This window comes from Micropterus salmoides, unplaced genomic scaffold (genome assembly GCF_014851395.1).
Source record: "Micropterus salmoides isolate LMB-PRFRI ecotype aquatic unplaced genomic scaffold, ASM1485139v1 Ms_hic_scaffold_9, whole genome shotgun sequence".
Lineage (NCBI taxonomy): Eukaryota > Metazoa > Chordata > Actinopteri > Centrarchiformes > Centrarchidae > Micropterus > Micropterus salmoides.
Genome location: NW_024044681.1, coordinates 30,309,907 through 30,337,507, shown reverse-complemented (window position 1 = coordinate 30,337,507; position 27,601 = coordinate 30,309,907). Strand labels below are relative to the sequence as shown.

At 40.8% G+C, this 27,601-nt stretch overlaps 3 protein-coding genes and 1 non-coding gene across 10 annotated transcripts in view; 1 reads left to right on the top strand and 3 right to left on the bottom strand.

Moving 5' to 3' along the window:
- Positions 1 to 2,950, bottom strand: part of specc1 (sperm antigen with calponin homology and coiled-coil domains 1) — a 74,717-nt gene extending 71,767 nt beyond the window's left edge. For all 3 annotated transcript variants that reach the window (XM_038708309.1, XM_038708313.1, XM_038708314.1), the window contains exon 1: positions 2,865 to 2,950. The gene's annotated coding sequence lies outside the window, so the exon portion shown is untranslated. The remainder of the gene's footprint in view (positions 1 to 2,864) is intronic.
- A 1,142-nt stretch (positions 2,951 to 4,092) lies between these two features.
- Positions 4,093 to 6,715, top strand: timm22 (translocase of inner mitochondrial membrane 22 homolog (yeast)). The gene is made up of 4 exons (XM_038708322.1): positions 4,093 to 4,372; positions 4,817 to 5,013; positions 6,022 to 6,094; positions 6,180 to 6,715. Exons 1-4 carry the CDS (start codon positions 4,114 to 4,116, stop codon positions 6,254 to 6,256), a joined length of 606 nt encoding a protein of 201 aa, XP_038564250.1. The 5' UTR covers positions 4,093 to 4,113; the 3' UTR covers positions 6,257 to 6,715.
- A 5,281-nt stretch (positions 6,716 to 11,996) lies between these two features.
- abr (ABR activator of RhoGEF and GTPase) overlaps positions 11,997 to 27,601 on the bottom strand; it is a 124,830-nt gene continuing 109,225 nt past the window's right edge. For 4 of the 5 annotated variants that reach the window (XM_038708302.1, XM_038708303.1, XM_038708305.1 and 1 more), the window contains 7 exons: positions 17,671 to 17,730; positions 17,279 to 17,388; positions 16,936 to 17,075; positions 16,253 to 16,387; positions 15,996 to 16,101; positions 15,252 to 15,405; positions 11,997 to 13,446 (listed from right to left, as the gene is read on the bottom strand). In XM_038708302.1, the coding sequence (XP_038564230.1) occupies positions 13,357 to 13,446; positions 15,252 to 15,405; positions 15,996 to 16,101; positions 16,253 to 16,387; positions 16,936 to 17,075; positions 17,279 to 17,388; positions 17,671 to 17,730 (795 nt within the window). In that variant the 3' untranslated portion in view covers positions 11,997 to 13,356. Of the gene's footprint in view, positions 13,447 to 15,251; positions 15,406 to 15,995; positions 16,102 to 16,252; positions 16,388 to 16,935; positions 17,076 to 17,278; positions 17,389 to 17,670; positions 17,731 to 26,999; positions 27,600 to 27,601 lie in introns of those variants that run through there. The other variant, XM_038708307.1, reaches the window with a different exon arrangement.
- Positions 21,415 to 21,487, bottom strand: trnav-aac. Its single transcript has one exon. It is a non-coding gene; the product is annotated as a tRNA-Val (tRNA).

Here is a 27,601-nt window from a genome sequence, read left to right as displayed (position 1 = left end):
CTCCATCCATAGAGAGCGACTAGGGAGTGAAGTAAGCATCCGACCGACCATAGAGATGTACATCACTGCAGCATCTGCCTTTACCCTCCTTAACACAACTCTGGACAAGGTCGCTTCAAACGTTGTTACCCCTCCCCCACCCTGACACGTTACATACAAATATCAGATACAGCATATGGATGAAAGACTCCAGCGCTGCTGCTATTAATTTTCTGCTCACAGTCCCTTAGCACATAGTTAAGAAAAGTAAATCCAGGACACCAGCACTGGTAGGAGATATTCCTGAGTGTGTAGGACAGCAATGAGAGGATGCCTTTACAACATCACACGTTCACATACATGTAGATCTTCCCCTTGAGCAGAAAGGTCAAGTTGATCACCAGCTATTATTTTCTGTCTAACATAACAAGCCGTACCACCGCTGTACAACTGGACATGGGTGCTCCCCACATAACCCTTGGCTATAAATAGCAAGCCAATGACAGGAACTGCCTGGATAATGAGTTGAACAGAGGATGAGAGCAGACATTCACAGTCCAGGCTCTACAAGGACATGCTAAGGATGAGGCCAGGCAAGAGAAACACAAAGTCATGAAATCAATAATAGACTCAAACACACAGACTGGAAACTTGGAAATCCTATTAGCTGTTGTCAGATGTGTGTGTGTGTCATTTCCCTGGCTACAAACACACACTAGACATCAAAGACGCAGAAAAGACAGGAGCCTCTTCATCAGTAAATGTCAGTGGTTAAAAAAACTTGACATTGACACAACACCAGCCTCCCTTGGTGCTTTTTTGCGCCTAGCACAGCCTGGTCTGAACACAGCCCAGAAGCCAAAGACAGATTTCCGTCTGGATCCCCTTCTTGGATGGTTAACCATGAGAAAAACAAAGGCTGTAATTACCTACAAACAACATTCACATTGACTGCCTCATAAATGACTGGTGCACTGCTCATATTTGAAGTCTCCTTTCTCCTGGCATAATCAAAAGGAACAGAAGAAAGTGAAAGCTGTCATTTGCTGCCCATTTGGTTTCTCCCTAAGGACCCATGCAAGGCTGGCCTCTTCCATAAACACATGACTTCTACATAAGCTCTGCAATTAAGGTATTTAACAACTTTACTTTATTTTCATTAACGAGATGCCCAATTATGCTGCACAGCAAGTCACGAATAAAACAGCAAAGGTTTAGAATTCACGCTTCACTATTTTAGACGGTGATCTGTTGCTTCTGAAGCACTTTGGTCATGGAGTTTACAAGCAAATGTTACGTGGCAAGAGCACAGTTACACACAGGAGCTTAGTCAGGATACATTGCTATCGTGAAGCATTTAAGAAACTTTTAAAAGGCATTAACAACAGACTTTCACAAATAACAACACTAAACACAACAAGCTGCAGTTTGACATGGCATTGATCTAATGAGGAACAAATGGCTGGCTGGTCATGTGAGGAAAAACGCTTACAGTGATTACAAAGGCAACTAGCCATTGGCAGCAAAACATGAAATTTACATAAAAAAAACACAGGACAACCTAAGCAGTACTGCTGATTTGGTAAATTCATTTGCAACTTGATCTGCCAGTACATACCCAGGTTTATGTCAGGAAGGAGCAGGTGCTAAACAGTGCATAATCACTGTATATACTATATATATACTTTACGCTTTAATTACCTGTTTAATGAAATGTATGGAGTTGATTGTTCTTATGTAGTTTGTATGACGCTTTGGCAATATTGTTGTTACACATTTATGCCAATAAAGCTAATCTGAATTGAATTATAAGATCTGAGAAGAAACCTTCAGTGGTTCTAGTCCTTGTAATATAATGATAAAGGCAAATATTTGTTGTCTGCACTTGTGTGCAGAGCTGTAGGTTTAGGACACTGATGTCATGTCCTCTGTATTTCTGGGAGAACTTGTTTTTTAGCAACCTGAGGGGACTTTGCATTTTAAAATTAAAAACGTATAAATAAGAGGATATTCTATAAACTGAATCCAAGATTTTTATGACTCAACATGTTTCAATTTGACCACTTTCAGGCCAACTATAATAATAACACAATTAATTCCTGTGCATTTCTCCTCCAGATACTGTATCTATTCATGGCAGTGAAGAAGGTTTTGAAGCAGCTCTGAGACCTTTGTGATGGGAAAAAGGATTTACACTAAAAAGACTTACTTAAACTTAACTTCAATAAAATATGTGCAATCCCAATAAAAAGTATTTTGTTGTCAGGGGAAACAATGCACTATCAGACATCCCTTGGCAACGACAACAGAATCACTGTATTTGATTTATAACCATGGTGGAATAAGAATTAATAAAACTGATGTTTATAAAGCAGATCGGGAGTATTGATCAAGCAAGAATCCTGTTGAACTCACGACACAGCATGGTGCAACGTTAGCAATTAAACTGAAAAATTCACGGTGAATATCTGAATCGATGTGAAATGTCAAATAACATCCTGTGTACGCCCGTGTTTTTGGACTTTCTGTTGCCTAACATTAGTCACACAGTCAATTAGCCTGAACACAACCTGTCCTTTGGCTGTTTTATGACAGACGTTATCGTCTCAGGAGAGACACGTCTGCTTCAGAGTGACTTTAAAGGAGCAGCCACGTCTACTGTGGCTGCTAATGATGGTAACAAGCGAGCTGTCATCAAAGTCAGTTTGACGTTAGAGTCAGCTGGCCAAACCAACTGCTCCCGCGCGACTCTTCGTTAATGTCCACCCACAGAAAAGCGTTAACGGTAAAGTTTACACATGTTAACACAACAAATTGGTGAAAAGAAAAGGGAATGCTGTAGAGAGTCAGATATAGAGGAACATTAGCCGCTAGCTTCATCTCACCTGTTTCAGTATTGCGGCGGTGCTGCTGTTGTTTGATCAGGATGATGCTCCCTCACGCATGCACGCGAGTCATTTAAGTGTCGCCCGTGCCTGTGCAGGAGCCCGGTAGGTGGAGCGCTTGAAGCGAGTTTGGCGCAGTGCTCGGAGAGATGTCTGGGAGATGTAGTCCTTCTGTTGTGAGACGGGAACAAAATAAAGAAAGGAACAAAATAAAAGAAATATACAATACCGCGCACATAGCTGTATTTCACAAATGTCCACTCTATGACTAGACAATTTGAAGAAGTAAATTAGATGTTTCTCTACATATGTAATATCGGCACTAATTACTTATTGTAGCCTAATTTCCTTCACTGTTAAATTGCTTGATGAAAATCAGAATCAGAAAATGCATTATTGCCAAGTAGTTTTTACACGTACGAGGAATTTGCTTTGGAGATAAGGTGCTACACGTAAACAAACATACAGCTGACATAAACAAATGTAGACATATATAAATATGAAATAGATTGACAAAATATAAAATATAGTTGGGATTGTGCCTGGGTGTACACACCGTTTCAAGGCCAAAAAATAAAATACAACCGAATCAAACATTCCAGAAAAAAAAATCATACCTTTATGAAGTTCATAATAAGCTGTTTGTTGACAGCTTTTGGCAGTGTTGTAGCCTATTGGATTGAATATCATTCCCTTTACTTAAATAGGGGGAATCAATCCCTCTCTGACATAGTTGTAACAAAAATGTATAAATCTAACCAGCACAAATGTAGAATGAATTAATGCAGGGATAAGAAGTGTTTCTGATATAAGATTTAATATTTCATTAAAACCATATTATTATTCATGATGCTTTGTTGTCTATTGACATGAGAGAGGTGGAAAAATGTCTCATGTATACAATTTAATAACACAAAGGCTACAGTCTCCAAAATGACCGTAAAGTTTAAACTAAAACATTGTGTAACCTTCTTTGAAAACTACAGCAGGGCTGCTGTAGAAGTCACACTGGCAGGTTGACTTTGTGCCGAATGTGCTGACACGTTTTTAAATAAATCGTATGACAAGATGTTAAAAGCTTTTTTTAAAGAAAAGCTTTAAAACACATACGTTTTCTCATGCTGCTGTTTATGTATGTAACTATATAAATACATGCTTTAACATCAACATCAGCGCCATTACAAATGTGACGAATCTGCACCAGCTCGTCTTTGACTACATTTACCTAAAGGCGCTGTCATTGAGAAACATGGCTGCCTCCACGGGTGCTGCAAACGCTGCTGCCTCCGACTCACAAGGTCCAGCTTCGGCTAGTCCCAGCATGGACAGCCAAACGTTTCAGTACAGTATGATTCTGGACCATCTCATCGGGGACAAGAGGCCCGTAAAGGACCTGAACCCCGCCGTTATGGGGGCTCTGCCAATGCCTCCTAAAAGCGACGAGCAGAAGATGATCGAGAGGGGAATGGAGAGCTGCGCCTTCAAGTCGGTTCTGGCCTGTGTGGGAGGTAAGCAATGTCACTAACAATATAATAATACAATCACAACTGCTCACTGTCTTTGTGTGTTTGTCTGCACCAGCTTTAGGTGACCGGCAGTTGCCTTTTTATAATGTTTTTTAAAGTAGGATACAGTTCTCTGGTATATGAGCTGCAAGTTCTTACTATACGTAGAAGGGGATTTGAAGAAGAAATTAGGAATGGGATTTTTGTGTGAGGTTTCCAAAAGTAGGGCTAAAATGATTAGTTGACTGACTTTGATATCGATTAAAGGCCAAGCAAAACATTTTCTAGCCCCAGCTAAATATTTATGAGGATTTGCCTCTTGTGTGATTCTTATTTTAAGGGAAGTATTGTTTCCTCCACAGTATGCATCTTTTTATTCCTCTAGTCTGTAAATATTGTTGTGATTCATTGGGTAGACTCTCACGTTGGTGTTTTTGTTCTCCACAGGGTTTGTCCTCGGAGGAGCTTTTGGTGTCTTCACAGCTGGCATCGATACCAATGTTGGCTTCGACCCCAAAGACCCTCTGAGAACTCCAACAGCACGAGAAGTCCTCAAAGACATGGGCCAGAGGGGGATGTCGTACGCCAAGAACTTTGCCATCGTGGGTGCCATGTTCTCCTGTACAGAGTGCATCATAGAATCAGTAGGTCACACCACTTCTCTTCATTCTCTCTTCATTACGTGGGATGACATGCTGATGTTGGATATAACCGCACAGCTTCATAAACAAGGCTGAAACTAATAACGTTAGCGTCATTGTGTGATTATGATTCTACACACCACTTGATTGCGTGACGAGATTAGGCAATAATGTAAACGCTTGTTGTACATGGGTTTAAACTCTAAAGTATCCTAATTAACAACTACACACTGCTACAAGGCTGGGTCATGTTAGGTGTGATGGGGAGTTTTTAAAGTTTTAAAGCATGATTAAAAACACCGCACCCAAAAGACCAAATGTCATTTGTGGTAAAATTAGAGAGGCACTGGTAAATAAACCCACAGCATTTAATAAGTCAACGGGAACAATTTGGACAATTATGACAAATGGCAAACGCATAAACAGAGTCATCTTGGGTTGAAACGACTGTTGATAAATGGAAACTGATATGATTCGCCTTTGCTGCAGTGTTTCTAATTGTGATTACTTACTCGTCTTTCATGAATTGTTCGTGTGATTTTGTTTTGTTTTTTGTGTGTGTTTCCAGACTGACAGACAGCAGTATTACATATGGTTGTATGTTGTAAAACTGCACAGGGACAATCTGACAAGGCTTCATAGCCTTGCTTCAACACATCTCTGATGGCACACGGGCAGAAATAATAAAGCAATAAGTACTGCAGGAAATGCTAATCCTCATAACTATTGTAATACAGTTCCTGTGTTGAATGTTAGAGAGGTTTAGGAAATATCAAGGTAGTTGTGTCCTGCTGTCCTCCACAAAGTGGTGTGATAGCGCCCTCTGGTGCAAAATTGCTTGCTGTTTCATTTTTAAAGTGATGATGTGCATAAGCTATGTCCAATAAGTATGGTAGCTTGCAAAATGTTTTCACATCAGATATAGCAATAAGCTAACTTTTAATTATAATTGGAGACTTTCATTGTTTTCTGGTGTTTGTGCGTAACACAGAACCCATTTTTCATTTGCAGCACAGAGGCAAATCTGACTGGAAGAACGCAGTGTACAGTGGTTGTGTAACTGGAGGAGCCATTGGATTTCGTGGTAAGTAACCATAGTGTATTTACGTTTTAATTTAAAGGTAGTATATTTGTCTGGTCCTCACATGTATTCTTTTTCTGTTTTGTAGCTGGTCTCAAGGCTGGGGTGCTGGGATGTGGAGGCTTTGCTGCGTTTTCTGCTGCCATTGAATATTATTTGCGGTGAACCAAAGAGCAGCTCTATGGACAAGAACTTAATCGATACACATCTGGACGAGCCCTGTTCGAAATCCAACCCTGTGAATATTTACCTGCACATGGAGGATTGCTGCAAAACACAGACCTGATGTGTTTGGTGGAAGTGGCAGGTTTCTGTTTGTGTACAGTACAGTGGGCTGAAAAGACATGTATGTATTTTCCAGTGGCTCGTTTGTTTTATCATATGAACAGTTTGAGCAAAGCAACCTCGTATGAAGAGAATCTGCAGAAACTGAGCGGGGTGGGTCTGCTTCTCTGTTGAAGGTATAATGATGAGATAAAAACGTTGAACACAAATCACTTTCACTCTGAGTCACGACCAACTTATCAGACTCGGATAAAAACTCTTCCTGTTGTTGGTATGATGATGTGTCAGAAACTAATCCACGTCAGGTTTATTTATATTAAAGATGTTTCTTTTTGTTAACTTGTGCATTCAGGACTTTTTTTCTTGATGAAGCTTACAAGTGTCCATAACCACAAAACTGTATTTTGCCTTCTAATAAGTCTTCATTCTAGTTTGAATGTAAATGCATCTCCTTTTATTCTTTAACTTGCATGCATTTCACAGAGTTTACAGAGAAAATATTCTTTGGCGTCTCCATTATGTGGAATTTACAGTACAATTCAGACAAAATCACAGTTTGAAATTATGTTTTAATATTTTTGGTTTTTAAGTGGTAAGTGCTGCTTATTAAGTCATCTGTACCAACAGAGAAGAAAAAAGATACATTTAGTTAGCCTTTATTTTACCAGGGATCTCTTTTACAAGTGAGACCTGGTCAAGAGGGCAGCATAGTTACAAAGACATTACAAGAAGAATAGCACGATTAAAATAAAATACAGTAAAAAACAGACATGACTTAAGGGGTCATACAAAAATACAAACAGAGTGACAGAGATACATACATGCAACCAGCATAACATAATGAATTAAGTAATAAAACAGGTGCATGTAACAGTTAAGATTTCTGAGATCTTTTAAAAGATCTTTTTTTTAATATGCAGCCAAGGAGAGGAGTGTGCTAAGCTTAAGCTTAACCTGGAGCTCATTCAAAGAACAGGGGCCATAATAAAAGAAAGTCCTCTTACCATTTGACAATCACAGAGATGAGGCATCTATTGTGGTAATGTCATAATGTAAGCTCAAAGGGTATGATGTATATAGGGTAATAGTATGTTGCAGGACAGTTGGATGTTTGGTCTTGTTCCTGCCAATAGGAATCCTCCTTTATTCTTTGGTAACTTAAGAAATCTAAATTAAAAATCTGATTGGGTGAGCTAATGTACATCAGCATCAACAAAAATGTTCTGAAAACAGGCCTGCATGTTTGAATATATAAATTAATAATATTAATGTGCAGTCATTTTCAAACATGTCATCAAATGTTTCCCACACCAGCAAGAAAATGCGTCCAATGTTCTGTGAATGAGTGACAAACCATCAGTTGGCAGTAGATCAATAACTTCCCTGGCTGATTGTTGAAACAGTCCCTTACAAATATTATGACAGTGGCAACTGATTCAGGATTTAAGAAACATTATTTTAACATCACTGAGGGGAGAGGATCAGCGTCATATGTGATTATTTTATAGAAATCACTGCCAAACTAGTCAAACAATGAGTGTGTAGGCAGAAAGAATATTAAATAATAATAAATCTGTGTGGGTAATAAGGACACATTTAATCAGTTTTAAGGTTTTTTTTGTATGAAGATTAAATATGATAGCATAATAACATAATATACAGTACATTTACCAAAGCTTTTAAAATCACACAGTTAAAAATGACTTTCAGATGAAATATAAACTAAATTGCAAATTTCACAATATTTATTTCACAAGTATTTAAGATGTCATCCATTATTAGACTTCTGAATTATGTATATAAAAGATTATGCAATTGTTTGTAATATCAACAAATATTTAAAGTCTTATATTTATTGCATTGCTCTATTCAGATAAACAGTGTATACTCTACATACAGTATACACAACAAACTGTGTTAAATGCGACAAACTGAATGCTCTGAGAATAATTATTTTCTCACTCAGCCTGAACTGTCTGTCTCTTTTTTGACGGTCTTGATATGTAAGCACAGAAGGTGATGACAACTTCCTGTGTGTGTGAGGAGCTTCCAAAACCCACCAGCACAGAAGACGCAGAACCCTCTGTGCTTGTTGGGTCAGAGCGCTCCTCATCCTCTTGACTGGTGGGTGAAGATGGTGACATGAGGGGTTGGAGGTCGGAGTGGAGGGGCAGGGGGTGCCGTAATTGTACTCACTGGGTTCTCAAGACAGTGCTTGGTGCCTGGAGGCCTGTAGTGTTCTGCTTTGGTGCTGGGTCTTCCTTGGATGAATGGTTGGTTGATGTCCACTCTCAGGTGTTCCAGGAACGCCAAAAATGCAAGAGTCCTGCCCTATGAAATAGAAACCAAGTGCAAAGTTAGAAATCAGGATGGTCTCGGTTGAGTCATCATTCCTTTTCCATGACATATGAGTGTGTGACTTAAGTGAGCAAGACAGAAGAAGAGACAATATATTAGATTTTTTCCCCCTGTTCATTCTGAAGCTGTGTAGCTGTGATCTTCCACTGCAGTCTGTAGACATGATCAGATCAGATCAATCAGAAATGACACAGAAGCTGATGCGTCCATAATGACCACACACAGCACGGTCACTGTTGTTCTCCCTGTAATGAATTACACAGCATTTTCGGTGTTTTGGTATGCTTTCTTTTGGTGCACGCTTGTTTTCTTTTGTTCACCAACCAGAATGGACCAAGCAGAAAAACAAGAGTGACCGCTTCATCAGTGCTGCAAGTTGTGTTTTACAAGTGTGTCTAAGTAGTACAGAGTTGTGTAAACCATAATCTCTGGAGTTACTGGATTTGTTGGTGAGCTCACTGGATCCGTATTAAATCCCACACCATAAAAAATAAAACTTTTGTTGTATTTTTCCAAAAAACAGACACTATGAGGCACATTACCCGCAGCAGCTGACTGATTGTGAGTAGCTGTGCACTAACTAACTTCTCACAGACTTTAGAACTGGTTTAGTATTTGTGAAATACAGTCATGCTGACATTATGAATTGATGCTTGATTGACACCATCTCCACATTTAAGAGTAGGCTTAAGACTTTCCTCTTTGATGAAGCTTATAGTTAGGGCTGGCTCAGGTGAGTCCTGAACCATCCCTTAGTTATGCTGCTATAGGCCTAGACTGCCGGGGGGATTTCCCATGATACACTGAGCTCCTCTCTCCTCTACTTTCTCTCCCTCTGTATGCAACCTCATCCCATTATTGCATGTTACTAACACAACTTCTCCCCTTTCTGGTAGTCTTGTGCTTTCTCGTCTCTCTCCTCTCTCCTATCACTTCCTGCAGGTTTTCTGGCTCTGGAGCTGTGGAGTCTGGATCTGTGGTTGCGGGTCACCTGCTGCCCCTGTGTTCCTGCTCGACACCCTCTGCTGCAACGACTATTGTTGCTAGTCTTATTGTTATTATTGTTATTATAATCATTAACATTACAATTGTTACCATTAACACTATTATAAATATCTGTACCATTTTTCATTTAGTCTATAGCAACATCACCTTCACTGTCTGTACCTCTGTGTGTGTATTGTGTAGGCTGCCTCCCTCCTCTCTCTCTCTCCTTACATCTCTCTCTCTCTCCCCCCCCCCCCTCTCTCTCTCCCTCCCCCAACCGGTCGAGGTAGATGGCCGCCCACCCTGAGCCATGGTTCTGCTCGAGGTTTCTGCCTCTTAAAAGGAAGTTTTTCCTTGCCTCTGTCGCCTAGTGCTTGCTCTTGGTGGGAACTGTTGGGCTTCTGTAAATAGCAGAGTACGGTCTAGACCTGCTCTTTTATGAAAAGCGCTGTGAGATAACTGTTGTTGTGATTTGGCACTATATAAATAAAATTGAATTGAAATTGAAATGCTATATATCTTCTACCAGTAATTCTCAAAGTTGGGTCCGAGGACCCCCAAGGGCCTTTGAGAGTGTTCCAGGGCATCCCCAGAAAAAATGTAAATAATTTAATTTTCACTATAATTCATCCATGATCTATGTCCACTCTGAACGAAAGGTCCAGAGACTCTTATTTCTTCCCTCAACGGGCAAAGGAGACAGCAAAAGAGATCTCAGCAGGTCCCAAAGGATAGAGCTATAGGCTGACTTTGTCTATGGAGTGAGTTGTGCACACATTGCGTAGGGTTCAGAATGCTTCAAGAAAGAGCCACCAGCGTGCAGGTATGCCCCTCTTGTTGTACTTCATATAGGCTTCGCCCTCTACGGCTAGGTTATGCCTTCCAGGATGGGCATTGCCACATCCCGATTGGCCCAGAGGGAATCACCCAGCTGCACTCAACAGCTGCTCTGATTGATCCCTAAAACAGAGAACCAATTGGTCAACCTAAAAATGAACCCTTTCCATAAAAAGAATAGCGGCACATTTATTTATGTGAATCAGCTCAACTGGCCATTTCATTGTCACCAGAACACAGCTCAGTTAAAAGGAAACATAGCATGTCATGAACTTTTTCATGTTGTACAGGTAATGATGGTACTGAGATAGACCTTGTAGCCATTATCAGCTTACCATCATACATTTCCAAAATATGGGAAGTGTGTATCCTCTACTAGTCACTCTTAACTGGGACACAAGACCTCTGGAGCCCCCCTCAATAATCTGGGAGCCTTAGCACTATGACACATTTATGCGTCACTTATTAATTGTAAAAACAGCAGCAAAAGTGTGTCACTTAGAATTTTGACATGCTTAATACCAAAATCTTACTCTGAGTGGCCCATATTTCTGTGGGTTAATTACCAGTTGAGCCTACAGGGCACAGGTCTGGGGGCCTAAAGGGCCAGTCGGCAAAAGTCCTCTTGAAAAACAGCATACGTGTCCATCTTGTTATCTATCCAAGCAGATAACACACAAATCTAAGAGACGAAGAAAACCCTTTCTTATATGTCTCTGTACAACCGTGTCATGAAGTTTCCTAAAAGATGTTCAGTCATGCCACAGGACTAACTCAGAGCTAAAGTTTGGAGCACTGATGAATTGTTTGCAGGACTAAAATTAGTTGTTGGGGTGGTATAAGCTACACATCTGTATATACAGACTATCTTAAATATTTAAACATGTCAAGGGGATAACAACAGATTTACAGCCTTAAGAGTTTAACTTTAACTTGGAGGTCTCCTTTAACAATTTGTAAAATTGACCACCAGGTGGTGTAATGTGCAAAGGTCTTAAACTTTATCCAAATATGGTTTAATCCTTAAAGATTGAAAAAACTTGTCTAACTGTTTGAGGATGTAGTGACTGGTTTAGGTGCATGACAGAAAAAAATATAAGAAGGAAGCCACAATTCTGCTGAAAATGATATAAAGTCAATGCACATTTCCTTGTCTGTTACTTAAATTGGCAGGATGTTATGATGTAGCATTTTTTATCAATTTTAGTTATGTTGTTGACCCATTGTTTCCAGAAAGACAGTATTATCAATATATCAACAGACGGACACAAAGTGAGAGTGTTTTGGTAACTTTTATTTTACTGTAAAAGGGGGGGGGGGGGGGGGGGGGAGGGAGAGTTCACATTAACATTTAACCTCCATATTACAGTATATTGAAATTCTTCTCAAAAGAAGTAAAATACAACATTTTTTTATTTTATTTTAATCTTATATTAAAAATATCAAATAGTACTCATCTAGCAGTGCTTACAGTATTTTAAGATATGTCGCAGGCTTGATAGCAGAAAGGTTGGCTTTGTACAGAGCAGAGATGGGTGTTTGCCGGAGTGCCTTGCAGAGGCAGCCTACCTTTGTGTTACCTGGCCTGGCTTAATTGACAAGCTGAACATGCAATGAGGGCAACTACACAAATCATCCTATAGATTATACTGGTGCAGTAAGACACTTGGAACAGGCTTGCAATGAAACAACAAGAAAAAGAAGCTAAATGTTCCATTCATTGTGTTTTTCCCCCAACAACCATCATGTCACAGAGTGCCCTTTCTCCTCTACAAAGTGATCTGAAATTAATTGGCAGACTTTCTGGTGATCATTTCAGTACAGCTTACCAAGCATGGACATGGTGAATGAGAAAATCAGACTAAATATAACATCACTACCTGAATAAACTTCAAAAAACAGACTCCTTAGAGCATTTCTCTAGTTGCACAGAACTGTACAGGCACACATATTATATATATTCAAAATAAATAGGGCTAATTTGGCCAAGACTCAGTGGGGAGGTCAGTTCTCTCATGTTTGTCAGTACAGAGAGACACATCACCAGCCATTTCTTAGGATGGCTTCCAGGCCACTTCTAAACCTCACAAATTCTCATAGTCCCTTAAAACACATACACACACACACGCACACAAACCCACACACGCTCAAGTACATCCACATTGTCACTCACACACCCCACCTCCTCCACCACACACATGCACAAAGCCAAAAAATAAAAATAAAAAAGGAAACAAAACAGCTGTTGAACGTAATTATTAAACATATAAATGCCATTTTTCTGAAATGCCTCTGATCAGGAAAAACAAAGCTGGAGGTCAAGTGGACTGGTTTCTGAGATCATCAAACTGGTGTCTAGTAAGGGTTCTCTAGCTGACACCACGACACCCAGGGGTGTGATCCTGTGCCACTGCGCCAGGCCGTGGCGTTTGCACCCCCCTACCGCCCTGACCTTTCCCACTGTGGTCCCGGACTGCCTTGCCGTCTTGTCGGTGGGAGGCGGCTCTGCTCTCCTCACATTACAAACAGGACATGACAAGTGTCTTCTAGACGCCCAGGAAATCTCCTTCACCACCTCCCTACGTGCTCGGCTCCATCTCTTTTCGGGGGGGGGGGGTTGGTTTGGGGTTGTAGACAGGAGGGATGTAGGGGAAGGGGGATAGGGGCTGTACAGTTGAGATGAGCTGCCTGCTGGGAGGAGAGGTGAGGCAGCAGGACCGAGTGGCAGGGATCAAAACTTCTATGGAGTCTCTCACTCTCTCCTCGCCTGATGGCGCCCTGAGGGAGGTGGGTGGGGATTAAACGTCAGTGGAAAAGTAGAGCGTGTTGCGCTTCAGTTCGGCAAAGGAGATGGGAGAATGCTGCAGGTAATAGAGCAGCACCTGGACCTAAGAAGAGAGAAAACCAGTTAGTTTGATTAGAAATTCCTTTAATTATCTTGGTTGTCTGTGTCTACTCCTCATTCTAATGCTGAGGTTTTCAAAGTCTGACGCTTTCTAAGCAGATTTATGGACGTTTCAAAGATAATGATATGCACAGGAAGTGTAAGTCACACTGACGCCGAGAAGCAGTACGATTTTTGAACTGCAGTAATAGAGTTGAAATGGTTTTTTAAAGTAACTTCATTTTGATAGCCTCCTTGAGTGATATGTCAAAACAACTGCTGCAAGTGCTGGCCGTGTTGATAAGTAACTAACTTCTAAACTAATGCAACAACTGTACTTCATTTCTATTTTTACATTTTTAATGTGGTTCCACACAAGTATTACTAGCTTCCATTGTACTTTTTATGAATGGGTACACTTATTACTGCAAAACATAGTTTTATCACTATAGTCACTTGGGTCTGCTTCCTCCTCTTCTTTGTTGCTAAAAATCAACCGCATCATGTGAACAAGACATATCTTCAAGCTTTTTATCTTTCAACATAAAAATCCATACAGAACGGTTTAAAACAAAAAGACTTTGGTCTGTTTTAGTGAGTTTAAAATAAGTTTTATGGAGTTCGTGGCAGATAACTAAGAACCATTTGATTTCTAGTTAATATTTAAGTACAGTAGGTTTGGCTCATGAGCCAGCTGCTTTGATGTTGGACTACATTCTAATTCAACACTTACGGAACAAGTTTTACTTTGCTCTGTTCTCTCTCTGTAACAGTATTTTGCCTTTGTTCAATGCAGTTCATGCTTTTTATATTTGACTAATTTAACATGTGGGACAAGTTCTGACAGTCAGTGAACTCTTATTCACCTTTGAACATTTCAAAATATTTGTGTTAGTCTGGAAAATCTGCTTTATTAAAACAAGTGAATCTGTCTAATGTTCCCCCCCGCACTGCTCCACAAATTTCCCTTAATCTCCCCTTCAATCAGTTTCACCAGACGGGCATATGTCTGGACATTTTAATTTGATTGACTGTTTGTTTAATGCTGTTAGCAGCTTACCAGGACAAACAGTTTCTAGTAAGTAATTAAATTTACCAAATGTATTTTACTACTCAGAGAAGTTATATTTTGTGAGCCAGTGGACTTGGATGGGTTCTTTCATCAAAATGAGGAAGAACCCATCACTTGTGTCCCCATACGAGATTATATTCAGGATACAGCGGCGGAAGCATTTTTATTTGGTGTTTGACATTTTGTATACTTATGCAATAAACATTTACAATTTAAATAAGGCTCCATACAAACACTCAGTTTCACTGTAATGGACAGAAGGGGCCTTCTGCATGTGCACGCTGCCCCATTTAGGATAATTTACTCTGGATGTTGTTTATTCTGCAAAGAAAAGATATTTGTGGAAACTGATCTCTAAGAGATGAATGGTTGGCCTGCAGCCTAAATACAGCTCAGAGAGTAGACCACAGTGACATGGGTCAGTAGCGACGTGGGAGTAAAATTCATCCGGAAAACACGTGCAGCGACCGAGGAAATGTGCATGTAGACACCAGTCTACCATCTACTGCGTACGCTCACAGGGGAATGTCTACTCAGTTTCTATCAATACGATTGTGGAACCAAAGGGACAGGGGCCACCAGAGAGTAATTCGGGTATAAACATACTATGCGTCTATGTGTACATTAAAACATTTCAAAATAAAAGACAAAGAAGATTCTGAACATTCTGTGAAAGATAAACATATACACAGTTATTTGTCCTAAGTCAAGACCAAAATGCGTCTGTATGTGTGTACCTGTGCCATGACGTCATGTGACCAAATGTCGGAGGCAGAGGTGATGTGCTGTGCCTTCGTGATCTCTGCCTCTGAGGGCCTGAGCAGAGTGGGGCCAAACACGGTGGCCAGATTATGGAGGGACATCTTGTTGATGGGCTCCTTCTCAGCCACCCTGCAGGAACACACACCAACAGGCCAGTCAGCCAGGGAGGATGAGGTTAATACACGGAAAAGGGACAGCCAGGGGTTCCATGACACACTGCACAGTGGATGTGTACTGGGGAGTTTTAGGGTGTGAATGTGAAGCTGTCTGTTATTACATGTTAAAACAAATTCTTGGAAAACAAAGACTGAAGTATTTTTTTGATTCTGCTGTGTAGTACTGAAAATTGGCCTCTGCTTGTGAGTTTGGGAAGATTCCGGTTATCTCAATCTGTGAGTTAGTTTGAAGAATAGACAACAGTCTGGACTATCTCCCTCGATGCTTTCTATCTTTTATCTTAAAAATATATCGATGGGGTGCAAGAATTTGAGTGGGCTACACATTTTTGGAAGAGGAACATTTTATAAAGGAAGAAAATGTAGTATGTAGAAGTAAGGATAGATTAAAGAATAATACAGATTAATAAAGGGTGTAGAGATATTATTTGTCCACATATTAACCCAACTTTCCTAATTATACCAATAAATTTGGTTACTTTTTTACTGACTGGTGGCCTAACTGTGATCAGTATGTGTCTGAGGGTCATTGCGTGTGTGTACCGTTTGAGATGCTCCAGCAGAGTGAGGAAGGTCATAAGGTTAGGGTCAGGCAGGGAGCGCAGGAGGTGCATCATACAGTTCTCCTTGGCTGCTGGGTCTGAAAGCGCTACAAGGGAGAGGAAAAAGATGTCAGATCCAATTATGGCAAGACAGCTTTTCAACTTCAGCCCTTATCTCTTCCAGATGGGCAGATTTAACTCCATTGTAAAAAATGGCGTGCTGAAGAGAAACCCAAACTTCCGGGACTAAGGTCACACCTATGCCCTCCATGAAGGCGGGGTAGAGGCGGTCAGTGAGCAGTGGCTCCGGCAGCTCCCTGAAGTACAACTTCAGTGTTCCTGCGATGGCGTTGATGTCCATGTCACTCAGCATCATCAGGATGTCTTTGGTATCTACAGGTCAGACACAAAAACACAAACACATAAGAACGATGTAATCTCAGATGCAGACGTGCTTAATATTACACAAACAAATAAAAGGCGATACTGGGCTCAGCTTTGTACGATCTTGGTGACGTAAAAGCAGCCGTGACCAACCCTGAGAGACTCTTCTGCAACATAAAACTTGGACCCTTGACTGCTGCTGCTTCTCATCTGTCTCGGCCTCCCTAACGGCCAGTTCCCACAGATCTCTTCTCTACAGAGTACAAAAGTTTCTACATCTAAAACTTTATACAACCTAAACTTCCAAACATACAGCCTTTTTGCACACAGAACATTTCTATGTTGTAAAATAAATGCTTGATGGCTTAATATAATGTGACAGGATGGTTTGATGTAGGTCAACAAAAGTAGAGGAAATTATAATAAATCACTGATGGGATTTAATGTTTAATATGTTTCTTGTTTATATACTGTACTCAATAATGGTGGTAAAACATTTTTTTTGCTCTCCCGTCAAGATGATGGGAGGAAAAGAGTGATAGCGAGTGGAATCTTACTGGTGTCGAATGCTATTTTGAGGGCCTGGATATCAGTGGCCACCCCTGAGATCCTGTAGATTCCCACTTCGTCAATCCCCCTCTTCTCCACTTCCTCAATGCACTGGCGGACAATGTAAGGCACCTTGGAGCGCTCGCGCCTGTGGACATAAACGGCACCCATGTAACTTGTCTGATGTTTTATATGGAATAAATGGATATGTGTCAGATGTGTTTTGTTTGCTAGCTCAAATATAAATGAATAAAATGTATTAATAAAGTTGCAAAGTCTCATTTAATTTTAGGCAGTTGAGTTTTAAGATAAAAGTCTATTTTGGTCTCAATAACAAGAACCCATACTTACTTTGTCACCACATTGATTTTGACTCCAAACACCCCACTCTGTTTTTTGGACGGCGTTCTCTTCAAGCTGAGGTCCCGACTTGTAAACTTCATGGAGAATTCTACTTTAATCTGATGATGAACAAACAACACAGCTGAAGTAAACCACACTGCTACTAGACGCCAGACTGGAACTGTGGGACCCTCATGTATCACCTTGCGCTTGTTTGTATAGTGATTTAGAAGGTGTGCCATTGCCATTTTAACACTACTAACGCTACTCATACAATAACAATACCCCAAGTATTGTTGAATAAAAACACTATGCAAGACATTGAATACAATATTTATAGTATATATGTCTTAATCTAAGCTAGATGTCTTTCAGAGTTGAAATTGCTTGTGGTGTCTTACCCCGTTCATCTCTATGACATCCATGTGCCAGTTCTTGGACTGCACTGTCTGAGGATCCAGCTGAAAGACACAATAGAAACAGAAAGATATTGGATGAAAAGATTTTCGCAAAGCCTTTTGCCAAATAAGGGCACGGGACATGAATTCATACAGGGCTTTTCCCAAAACAGGAGACTGCTTAATCAAATCATCTGATAAAGTCAAATTTCTGCATGATAGTGTTACAGCAAACAACAATAAAGAGTTACTAGCTTTACATACAGCAGAAAGGAAACGCTTAATTCCAACAGATTCATGAAAAGGTTTTCTCTCGCAGGCAGACGAAGTGGAGGGTTTGACTAACAAACCGCTTTTCCCACATAAATCGTGGGGGAATATTTCTAAGTACTAAAAATTGAAGACAGCTTTCAAACCTTCTTTGTGTGAATTCCAAACCAAAACACTTGAGTAATGAGAAACTAGTGTTTAATTCTAAAGAAGGCAACAAATGGTGAAGTGAAATGTGATGCACCCCCCCGTGAGGAAGGAGTAGAGCAGTGTGTGAGACATGACGATGGCTCAGATGTACCTTCAACAAGAATCACACTGAAGTCCAAGAAGTAAGGTATAATTCCTTTTATGTACAGCGCCTTTTCCCTGTCACTCCTGGAGCTCCTATCAAATAATATGCAGAAAAGTCCCTAAAGATATTACTTATTTATTATATTTAATTAGATTTATTAGTACAAAGTGATAAAAAAACAACCTACTAAATAATATACATAGGCTTAATTCCTCTCTACTTGTAAACTTTTACACGGTTACAAATTATTCAGCATTCGTGCAAATTTACACATTTGAGCCTTTCTGCTTATCAAAGACACACGCCTTCTGTTTTTGTCAAAGAAAGTTCTGTTCCCGCCCGGTTTCAAACCAAATACCTATCGCGTGTTAGGCAAACGTGATAACCACTACACTACGGGAACTGGCTAGGAGCAATCCTCTGCATTCTGTGAAGATAATCATAAAGCTTGAAGGGGAGAAGAAGGTCCAGAGTTCACCTTTTATCTGGTCCATTTTTCTAACCTCTGAACCACAACAAAGCTGCTTTACAACAACGCAGTCACTAAGTCTACTTTTGGAAACAAGGATGTCACTTGTGTTTCCCACATATGCCCTTGGAAGTCTCTTGGGGGTCCAAAAAGGGCTCCAGATTGGCTCAGACACTTGGCCTACTTCATGCGCACATTCTCAAAGTCAGGGTCTCACGTCCCATGATGCCCTCTGAGACGTGAGAGATGCCAGCCTGTTATTGTTTTAAATCTCCTGGAGTCTGTGCCCGCTGTGTGAGGCTACAGCAGCTAATGCCTTTTTTATAGGCTGTTGGAGCGTCCGCACTCCTCAGTTATGCCATTACAACCCTGCATAGTGATGTGCTCAACTTAGAGGAAGGTAATGATTACTGGGTGAGCACAAGGGTAGCACACTTCTCTTATTGTCAGCATTAGGCTGCAACCATTAAAAAGGTCTCAGTGAGCTTATTTCATTACCTCGTAAAAAGGCCATTTGGCATCAGTTTCACGCATTCCTATTATCGTTAAAGCCTGTTTTCCCAGCAGGGTTTGGGTTTGAGATGAGGGACAGGTAATCACTGCAATTGGGTCTTTACACAGCGACTGCCAAGAAGAGAACCGGGCAAAGATCCAGGACTCACTGCTGACGCCTCCTGTAACTCACTGAAAAAACTAAAACTGTTCCTTCCACCCATTTCCTTCCTATTACCCTCTGCTAATTTCTTAAAAACCTGATTAAAAATGAATGTACTGCAACAGGGTTGTAAAAACAAAGAGGATCCTTTACAGGCAGTGGTTACACTCACTGACCCCTCTTGAAACTGTATCCTCAACTGGGCACTTTTTTATTAAAAAATACTTTGTGAGGAAGTTGTTCCCCCCCTTTCTTTCCTGGGAAATGAGTTGGCTTAATGGGATGACTCCAAAGAGTTTGGCTACGGTGGCTTGCACAGCACAAACTCAGACTGACTCAGTCTATACTAAATATTCTGCACAGAATTAAGGACAAAATGTTGCATGACAAGAAGCACCTTTCTTAGAAATGAATTGTGACTTATTGGCAACAATTCAAACAAAGTGACAAGAGGATTTAAGGTTTTATCCTGAGTGACAGCTCAGCCAGGGAACTGGCAGGAAGACGGCAGCATGTAACAGAGATGGGACTGGAGAAGCAAAGGTAATGCAGCTTAGATTTGCCCATTAAAAAACAGAGAAAGAAATAAAGCCTGTTTTACGTCTCTAAATCTGACTGAATGTAGCAAATTAAGATCTGCAGGTGGACAGTTGGACATAGTAGGAAACGACACAAAGGGTATATAAGCCAAATCAGATACACCACATGAATATTAAGAATATATTTTAAAGCCTCACTACTGGCTTATTTGCTATATTTTAAGACTTTTTCAGACCTTTTCATGGCCCACAGAAAGCAAACCAGCATAAATTTAGTCCCCTTTCAAGTCTAATTTCCGTTCATTGGTATGCTTGAAGGGGATTTCCAGCACATGAGCACCAACTATATGTGTGCGCATTCATGCACATGTCTAGGGAAAGATAAAAGGCAGAAAGTGTCTAATGTTTTTTTTTTTTTTAGAGACATCCTTAGGCTGATATGGTTCCGATTAAGATCGCATCAGTCCAGAGGCTACGCTCTCTTTGTAGGACCGTGAAAACTATCAAGGATATATGACTAAGGAGAGGCCAGAACGGACAGCTGCCCGAAGCAAAGCACGAAAATACTTCACATCTAGTGGACCGCTGCACACACCGACTTGTAAATATTCCAGTTGCACACACTTGAAGCCTTTTCCTTTTTATAGAATACAATAAATATGGAGAGCAATCCAATCTGTTATATGGGAACTCATTGTTCTGTAAGCGTGCACGTCTCTGAGTGTGTACCAGGTATGGGGCTCAGCTGGTGGTTAACGTGATGCCTGTTCTCTCAACCCTGTGTATGGCCGATTAAACCTGACCGCTGTATGCTCATCCACACATATATCCTCATCTCATCACTCTTTGGTGCATCTGAGTGTCCAAAGTAAGTCAGAATGCAAGAGGAGGCAAGTGGCTAGCATTTGATGTGGCCCACTTACAGGCCCTACAAAAAACTGATGGTTGATTTCAGCATGTTTTCCCACTTCTGGCTGGGCTTTCTGTCAGTCAAGAGGAACAAAGGCAGAAACATCATGACCAAGAGTCTTAACTTCAAAAGAAGATGCAGACAGCCGTGAGCCAGGATGTACATACAGCCTGTGCTCTGCCCCGACTGATCTACAGGGACAGAACAAAGCAGATATGATAAGTAATGCTGTTTTGCTGCTATAGACAGAGCAGGAGAACAGGCGGTCGGTTCACACTTTCATGTCCTGCATGCCTTTGAAAGGATTTCTGAAAATTAGATTACCCAAACTAGGGGTTTGACATAAAATACTTTTGTAAAAATCAGCAAAAAAAAAGAGATATAAGACATTCACATCGCTTAAAAAAAAAGTCAATGCATTGGCTTATTGTGATAAAATTAATCAACTGGTCACTGGTAACCATATCTGTGATTCATTTTTAGCCTTTTTATTAAATCACTGCATACAAGAAAGAAAAACATTCACACATGCTAACAGCAACCTTCTTTCCTTGATTTAGTTTGCTCAAACAGTAACACACCACCTGTTGTCTTCACATAATAAAGTGCTGTTCCCGCCCGGTCTCGAACCGAGGACCTTTCGCGTGTTAGGCGAACGTGATAACCACTACACTACGGGAACTGGCTAGTAGCTTCCTCCACCCCATACTCTCTGAAGATAATCCTGCCCTCCTTCAGCTTTGTGTGACATGTGAGCCACGCTCCTGCAGCCTGTATGAGACTGACAGCAACAGCAGACTAACAGTGAAAGGCCTACGCCCCTCTGGAGCCTTCCATTTCCGACAAAACACATAGGAGGCTTCAGACACGTGGTTCAGCACAGCAGGAGAATAAAATGTATCCCTGCTCTCTATATCTTGATTTGTCAGGGGAAAAAAGCACATGTAAATTCAAGTGGCCACGCAAGAAGCACGCATAAGGTCCTATATGAATGTGTTTGGTCCAGGGGGCCTCAGTGGTATGATACACACCTGCAATATGTGCACAAAAAGTGATTTCATACATTTTTGCTGAAAAGCAATATGGTATTTCTGCGTGTTCAGAATGTGAATGGTTTGCTAGACTATACATTTCAAATAAGAGCATAAATCCTGCATTTAATTTTTTGTCTTACTAGAGAGAAAATTTCAACATCTAATATCATGTGTTACCCAGATTTAATCATTGGGGTGCAGTTAAGTGTGTCGTACAGATAAATATATATTTCTTTTAAAAACTAGAGCTGATTGTGTAAATCTAATAAGTGTGCTCTAAAATAGCAAAAGACATTGTGCTAAACAGCCACGGAAATTATGTTTAAAATCACTACACACTTAATTAGCCCATTGTCGCTGAGTTGGAGAGTTAATGCATGCTGGCGACAATATGCAAAACACAACTGATCTTTTGATATGCTAAATTAATGAATTTCTGTTTAATTTGGCCTTTGTATTTCATTGCAGTTTTCCACTGCTGCTCTCTGGCTGATTAAATATTAATTCGGCTGCAGAAAGCTTTTTATTAGTCCTTTAATTAGAACGTAGCTCAAACTGCACGGCTCCTTGGTTTTAGCAGGATTACAGAAACTGTTCAATGATGAGCCTTTTTTCCCCCAAGCGAGCACATCACGCTGCAGTATATTTTCTTCACAAGCAGCATGACTATTTTTAGACAAATGAACCACGCAAACATAATGTTTATATGTGCATCAGTGATAGCGAGCCTCTTTACTCAACAGCTGCTGATGTCACCGTGGTCTATGTGAGATCTTTAACTCAGTTGCCATGTTGCCATCTTCCCTCAACTTTTGTTTGAGCCAATCAGTGGGGCTTTTCAGCGGGCAGAGGGTTCTGATTTGTGGAGTAGTCTTGATCTCTGCAGTCAGTGTGTGATTCTGTTATAGGGCCTGTAAACAGCAACACACAGATGCCTACTACACTTATGAAATGACCTGCCTGCGGCCTGCACACAGAATCGTGAGTTATCCTACACTTACGAGCAGAGTGAAATATCCCTGTAATGCTCCAAATTTGCGTTAAACACAAGCACTTCATTCATATAATAGTATATTTTTATGATGTCCTCATCATGTTGCTATGACGTTCCGTATAAATTCACTCAGTAAAGATTGGTTAACTCTTGTCTGCAAATAAAACAAGTATGAAACATGTTTTCAGGAACACTCTCTCCGCTTCCCTGGACTACTAACTACTAACTGTCCGCTCCCATTCCAGGCCTTCATCTATTATATAAAACCCACATGGTGGAGTCACAGATGCAAACACAGCTTTGTTCCATTGTGAAACAGACTAACCACCAAATTTCTGATTTAATCTAGTACAGCAGTGACAAGACTCACATGTGCTATCAAGAGACGGGGATCTACATCACATTTTTGTCCTCTGATGAGCCCATGTGTTTGTCTTCTAGAGATACATAGTGACGTTTTTCCAATTCGTCGGCCTTTTGGGAACACTGCACAGTCTTGGGCTTGCTCATTACCTCACTATTCAGGTTATTTTACCACTAACTGCATGTACCACTTTATAAGCCATTAGATCATCTCTGTGGATGTTCACTCAGTGGAGTCGACAAAGTAAGATGTGTCAGTCTTGAAGCAGGTGCCAGTACGATGATCAGAGGGGTCTCACTTCAGTTCTGATGCAACTTTCATCTACTTTTTCAGAGGGAGAGTTTTGATTACTAAGTTGGAGCGCTTCCTGGTGTCTTGCTGGTCTGGTTTATAAACGTCTTCCTGGTTTGGAATTTTTACAGGATACAGAAACTCTAGTCCTTGATGACTTTAGATAAATTAAATTCAACTCTGAGTCATCCTCACAACTTTCCCGTCATTACTCAAGTCCCATTCCACTGTTAAAACATGTGATCAACACACCAGAAGACCAACTCTCACCACTTAATTACATGATTAATGCCTTGTTGTCACCCTGCTGAGATTAAAGCCTCACTTGCATATGGCCAGAAGCGTTGGGGCTGTACTCATACTAGAGTGGGTCAGTGTGGATATCAACTTGAGAATGCTTTCCTGACCTGCTGCTCCCCTCCTGGAGCTCATTAACCAATCCCAGATCCTGTGCACGGGGGATGGATTGCGGCCAATAAAGGGCTATGCCCTCCGGTAGGGACAGACGGAGATTTATGTGTCCTATATAAAAGGCCATTAGGGGACTGGCTGGCATTTTAGGCACGCAGGAGGTATGAAACCCTAATATCTCATCTGCACTAATCAACATACTCAAATGGAAGAGCATAATTTCATTTGTTGGCTAAAATGGAGCAGGGGCGAGAGGTGCAATGAGTGAGGCAGAGGGCGGACGATAATGGTTGGATTGGATTCTTGCCATGGCTAAGCCGGCACGACAGCTCCATTGTTCTCCCTACTAAGCTGGCTGTAACTCCACAAAGAAAATAAAACCAAACCTGCCCAGTAAACAGGCTATCAGCTAAAAAGAACATGATGTTGAACACACAGTAAAAAACCGAGACTACAACCGAGTAATGCCTTAATCATTATTTGTTCCTTCGCTGGAACGCATACGATAAATTATGTCTAGTGCTAGTCCAATTAGTGTTCCCAACCAGTCTCCAATCTCATCACAACATGCCTTAATTAGGAGGGAGGACTATTCCCCGGTGTATTTCCACAACTTCACCATCCTCTGACATCCACATTCCTCTCAACACCCTGTAAATAACGCAATGCATGCCACAGATGCACTGAAACAGAAAAGGCAATATGCCCTACAGTCTGCTTTCCTGCCCCCTTTAATAATTATTTGAAAACACTGGAGTCGCTCTTCCTCATAATGGGTATCTGTAGTATTTTGAAGATGGATTTTGGACCAATTTAAAAAGCAAAATAAAACCACAAAAAGGAATTAGTTTCTTCATGAAGACAGCTGATTATATTATTAAAATAATGAATTGGCAAAGTAGTAAAAAAACATTAAAAAGGAAATCATGTGTTTTCATAAATGTATATGTAATGAAAAACACTGTGTTAACCCTGTCTGTCTCAACACAAAACATTTTTTTAGACTTCAGATTTTTCAGTTTTTAAAGACCTGAAGGCAGCCTGTCACCTTACTGTGGCAGGTGATGATGGTTGATGATTTAACATTACCGCCTCCATCAAACACAGTTCACCACCATGTAGAGGCAAAATGCCGGACGGGAGCAGAAGAAAGGGAAAGAGCTGATAGGATCAAAAGGCAACTGAGTGCAGAAAAACTGCAGCACGAGTTTACGCATAAAACCTGCCATTCAAAGCCTCATTCAAAATTAAAGAAAGGATGAATGGGACTTCACAGAGCAGTTTGGTAAACGGGGCTTTCTATGCAGCTGGGGGGCAGGATCACATGCAACCAACTGCATAGTTGACAAATCTGGACAGCAATGAAATACAGAAACCTCCTTAATCCCGTTGTTTGACATAAGACATGGGGACGCTGTGTCCAGAGATGAGAAGAATGAATCAATGCAGACCTTTCAGGTCAACACAGATAAGTCTGGGCTTAGTATGTAATCCCTGTTTTATCCTGCTCAGTATAACCAGTGGTCAGCCTTCCTCAGGCCCCTGTTGAATAATGGAAAACACTGAAGGAAAGGTCAAGCCAACTCTCAACTTGGATTCTTTGTCCTGAACCAGCTTATTATGCACACAAATTACAGCTCGAAATGCTGGCGATGCACTCATGATGAAGATGAGGAGGACTGCTGAATAAACAAGTGCATACAGTGAAATAAAAAAATGAGTCATAGTTTTAGCTTAACCAGAACAGACTCATGTGCTTCTTCCCCATCGTTTACATACAAAAAGCATCTGGACACCCAAAAAGAAGAAGGAGCACTTTTCCTGCTCTCACCCATGAGTCACAATCCAGTACCTGCATTTAAACTATACCAGACCTGAGGTTGAGTGTTTGTGCCCCCATCTTTGGGTAACGGATCATATCCCTCAACACAAAGGTCATTCAGTCCAACCTGAATGTTTTAACAAAATGACAATTGCCCTTTCTGAATAAACCTCAATCTTACAATAGCACATAAAGTGATCGCTACATTTTCCAAATAGTTTTGGTTTAAAATTTCAGTGAATTAGGAAAGACAAACATATAATTTTAACTCTTATTTGCTTACATTATTTTAACCAATGCCATTCTGCCTTTTGATGAAGGCCAAAAATATGAGGAAAAAAAAGGGTCACGCTTGAAAAATCATACAAACACAATGAAATGCCAGTAGTTTGATTAACAAAACACCGTGGAGAAATTGCAGATCACTGGCTATATAATTAAAATCCCTTGCAATGCTAATTTTTTTTTTTTTTAATGATAAAACATGATGCAAATATGATAGACGCATGTTTCGGAGACTATTTGGAATAATGCAACAGTTAATTAGTGGAATCTGTGCTTGAAATGCCAAATGGGTGTTAGATCAGCGCAGCCAGAGGACGATACTTAAAATAAACAGCAGGGGGAGCTGATCTGATGCTGAAACATCTTAAAACCAATACCATGCTCTCAGCATTAGTAGCTTTAAATGAGATTAGTGGATCTAAAAAGGGTCAAATTTAAACTTGCAGGAATGAGACAAGAGGGGGAAACTTGTCAGTCTCATTCATCACAGCAGTGGTTTTGGAAGTGATGCTGATTTTCACCTCCTGGTAATTACATTATACAGTCCAGTATGTAGGTAGGTAATAACCCTTTCTAGTCTCTGTGCTATTTATCAAAACTTTTTAAAGCTGAATAAGGCTTAGTAACAAATATTTACAAATGCATTTCAGTAAGTAGTATCATCTAGACAAAGACATTTAAAGGGTGAAAAAAGCATAAATTAAAAATATTATTTTTACGTTCACTGTGGAATATATTACGGCAGGTCACAGTTTAGCCACCGTTTCATTTAGCACTACATCACAACCTCTAGCGCAGTCAACAGATAAGAACAATAGTCAATTCTGCGCTGAAAGGAAGCCCCCCAGGGACAGAGCGCACGCGCATGGAGAGGAATCCATAAAGAGAGGAGAACAAACAGATGGAAGTGACAGAGTGATAAATAGGAGAGAACAAATGATAAAAGAGAGGAAACGTTTGTATGTGACGTGTGTGCATGTGTCAGCCAGAGACCTTTTGTCTGAGCAGCTTGCTGCGGACGCGACCCCATAGCTTGGCCCCGGTGTTGGTGTGCCTCTTGAGCACAGGGGTCTGTGGCTGGCTGGACAGATTGTGCTGGTTCTGGTCCACGCAGCAGTGCTGCTCCAGGCGCTCACACACCGAGTTCAAGTTTACATCCGACACCAGGATCTCCGTCATCCCAAAGCCTCTTCCACAGTACGCTGCTTATAACAAGGAAGGGGGGGGGAAGGGGGGGATGGGTCCCCACGTTACCTCTGACTGATCACCGGACCAGGTGCTCGAGAGACGCTCAGAATTAACCAGCAAAAATAAATAAATAAAAAAAAATAAAGTCTCCTACAGCTCAGATTCAGTTCAAAAAAGGAAAGAGTGATGAATGTGAGGGGAACAAGATGCTGCCATGGTCTCCTTGATAAGTCAGATAGTAAGTCCACGTTGGTGCCTCTCGCTCTGAGCTCATTCCACAATCAGCTGCCAACATCTCCTCGTGCTGCGATCTGACTTCCACAACGGCAAACACAGATACAGAGCGCTAGAGCGAGGCAGAGAGACAGAAAGGGAGAGAGAAGAGGGAGGGAGATCGGGGGAGTGAA

Bases quoted from the DNA above. Each gene is read 5' to 3' on its own strand.
- timm22 (XM_038708322.1), top strand. From the start codon at position 4,114: ATGGCTGCCTCCACGGGTGCTGCAAACGCTGCTGCCTCCGACTCACAA. The intron at 4,373-4,816 runs GTAAGCAATGTC...TGTTCTCCACAG, and splicing joins GGTTCTGGCCTGTGTGGGAG to GGTTTGTCCTCGGAGGAGCT. The intron at 6,095-6,179 runs GTAAGTAACCAT...TCTGTTTTGTAG, and splicing joins AGGAGCCATTGGATTTCGTG to CTGGTCTCAAGGCTGGGGTG.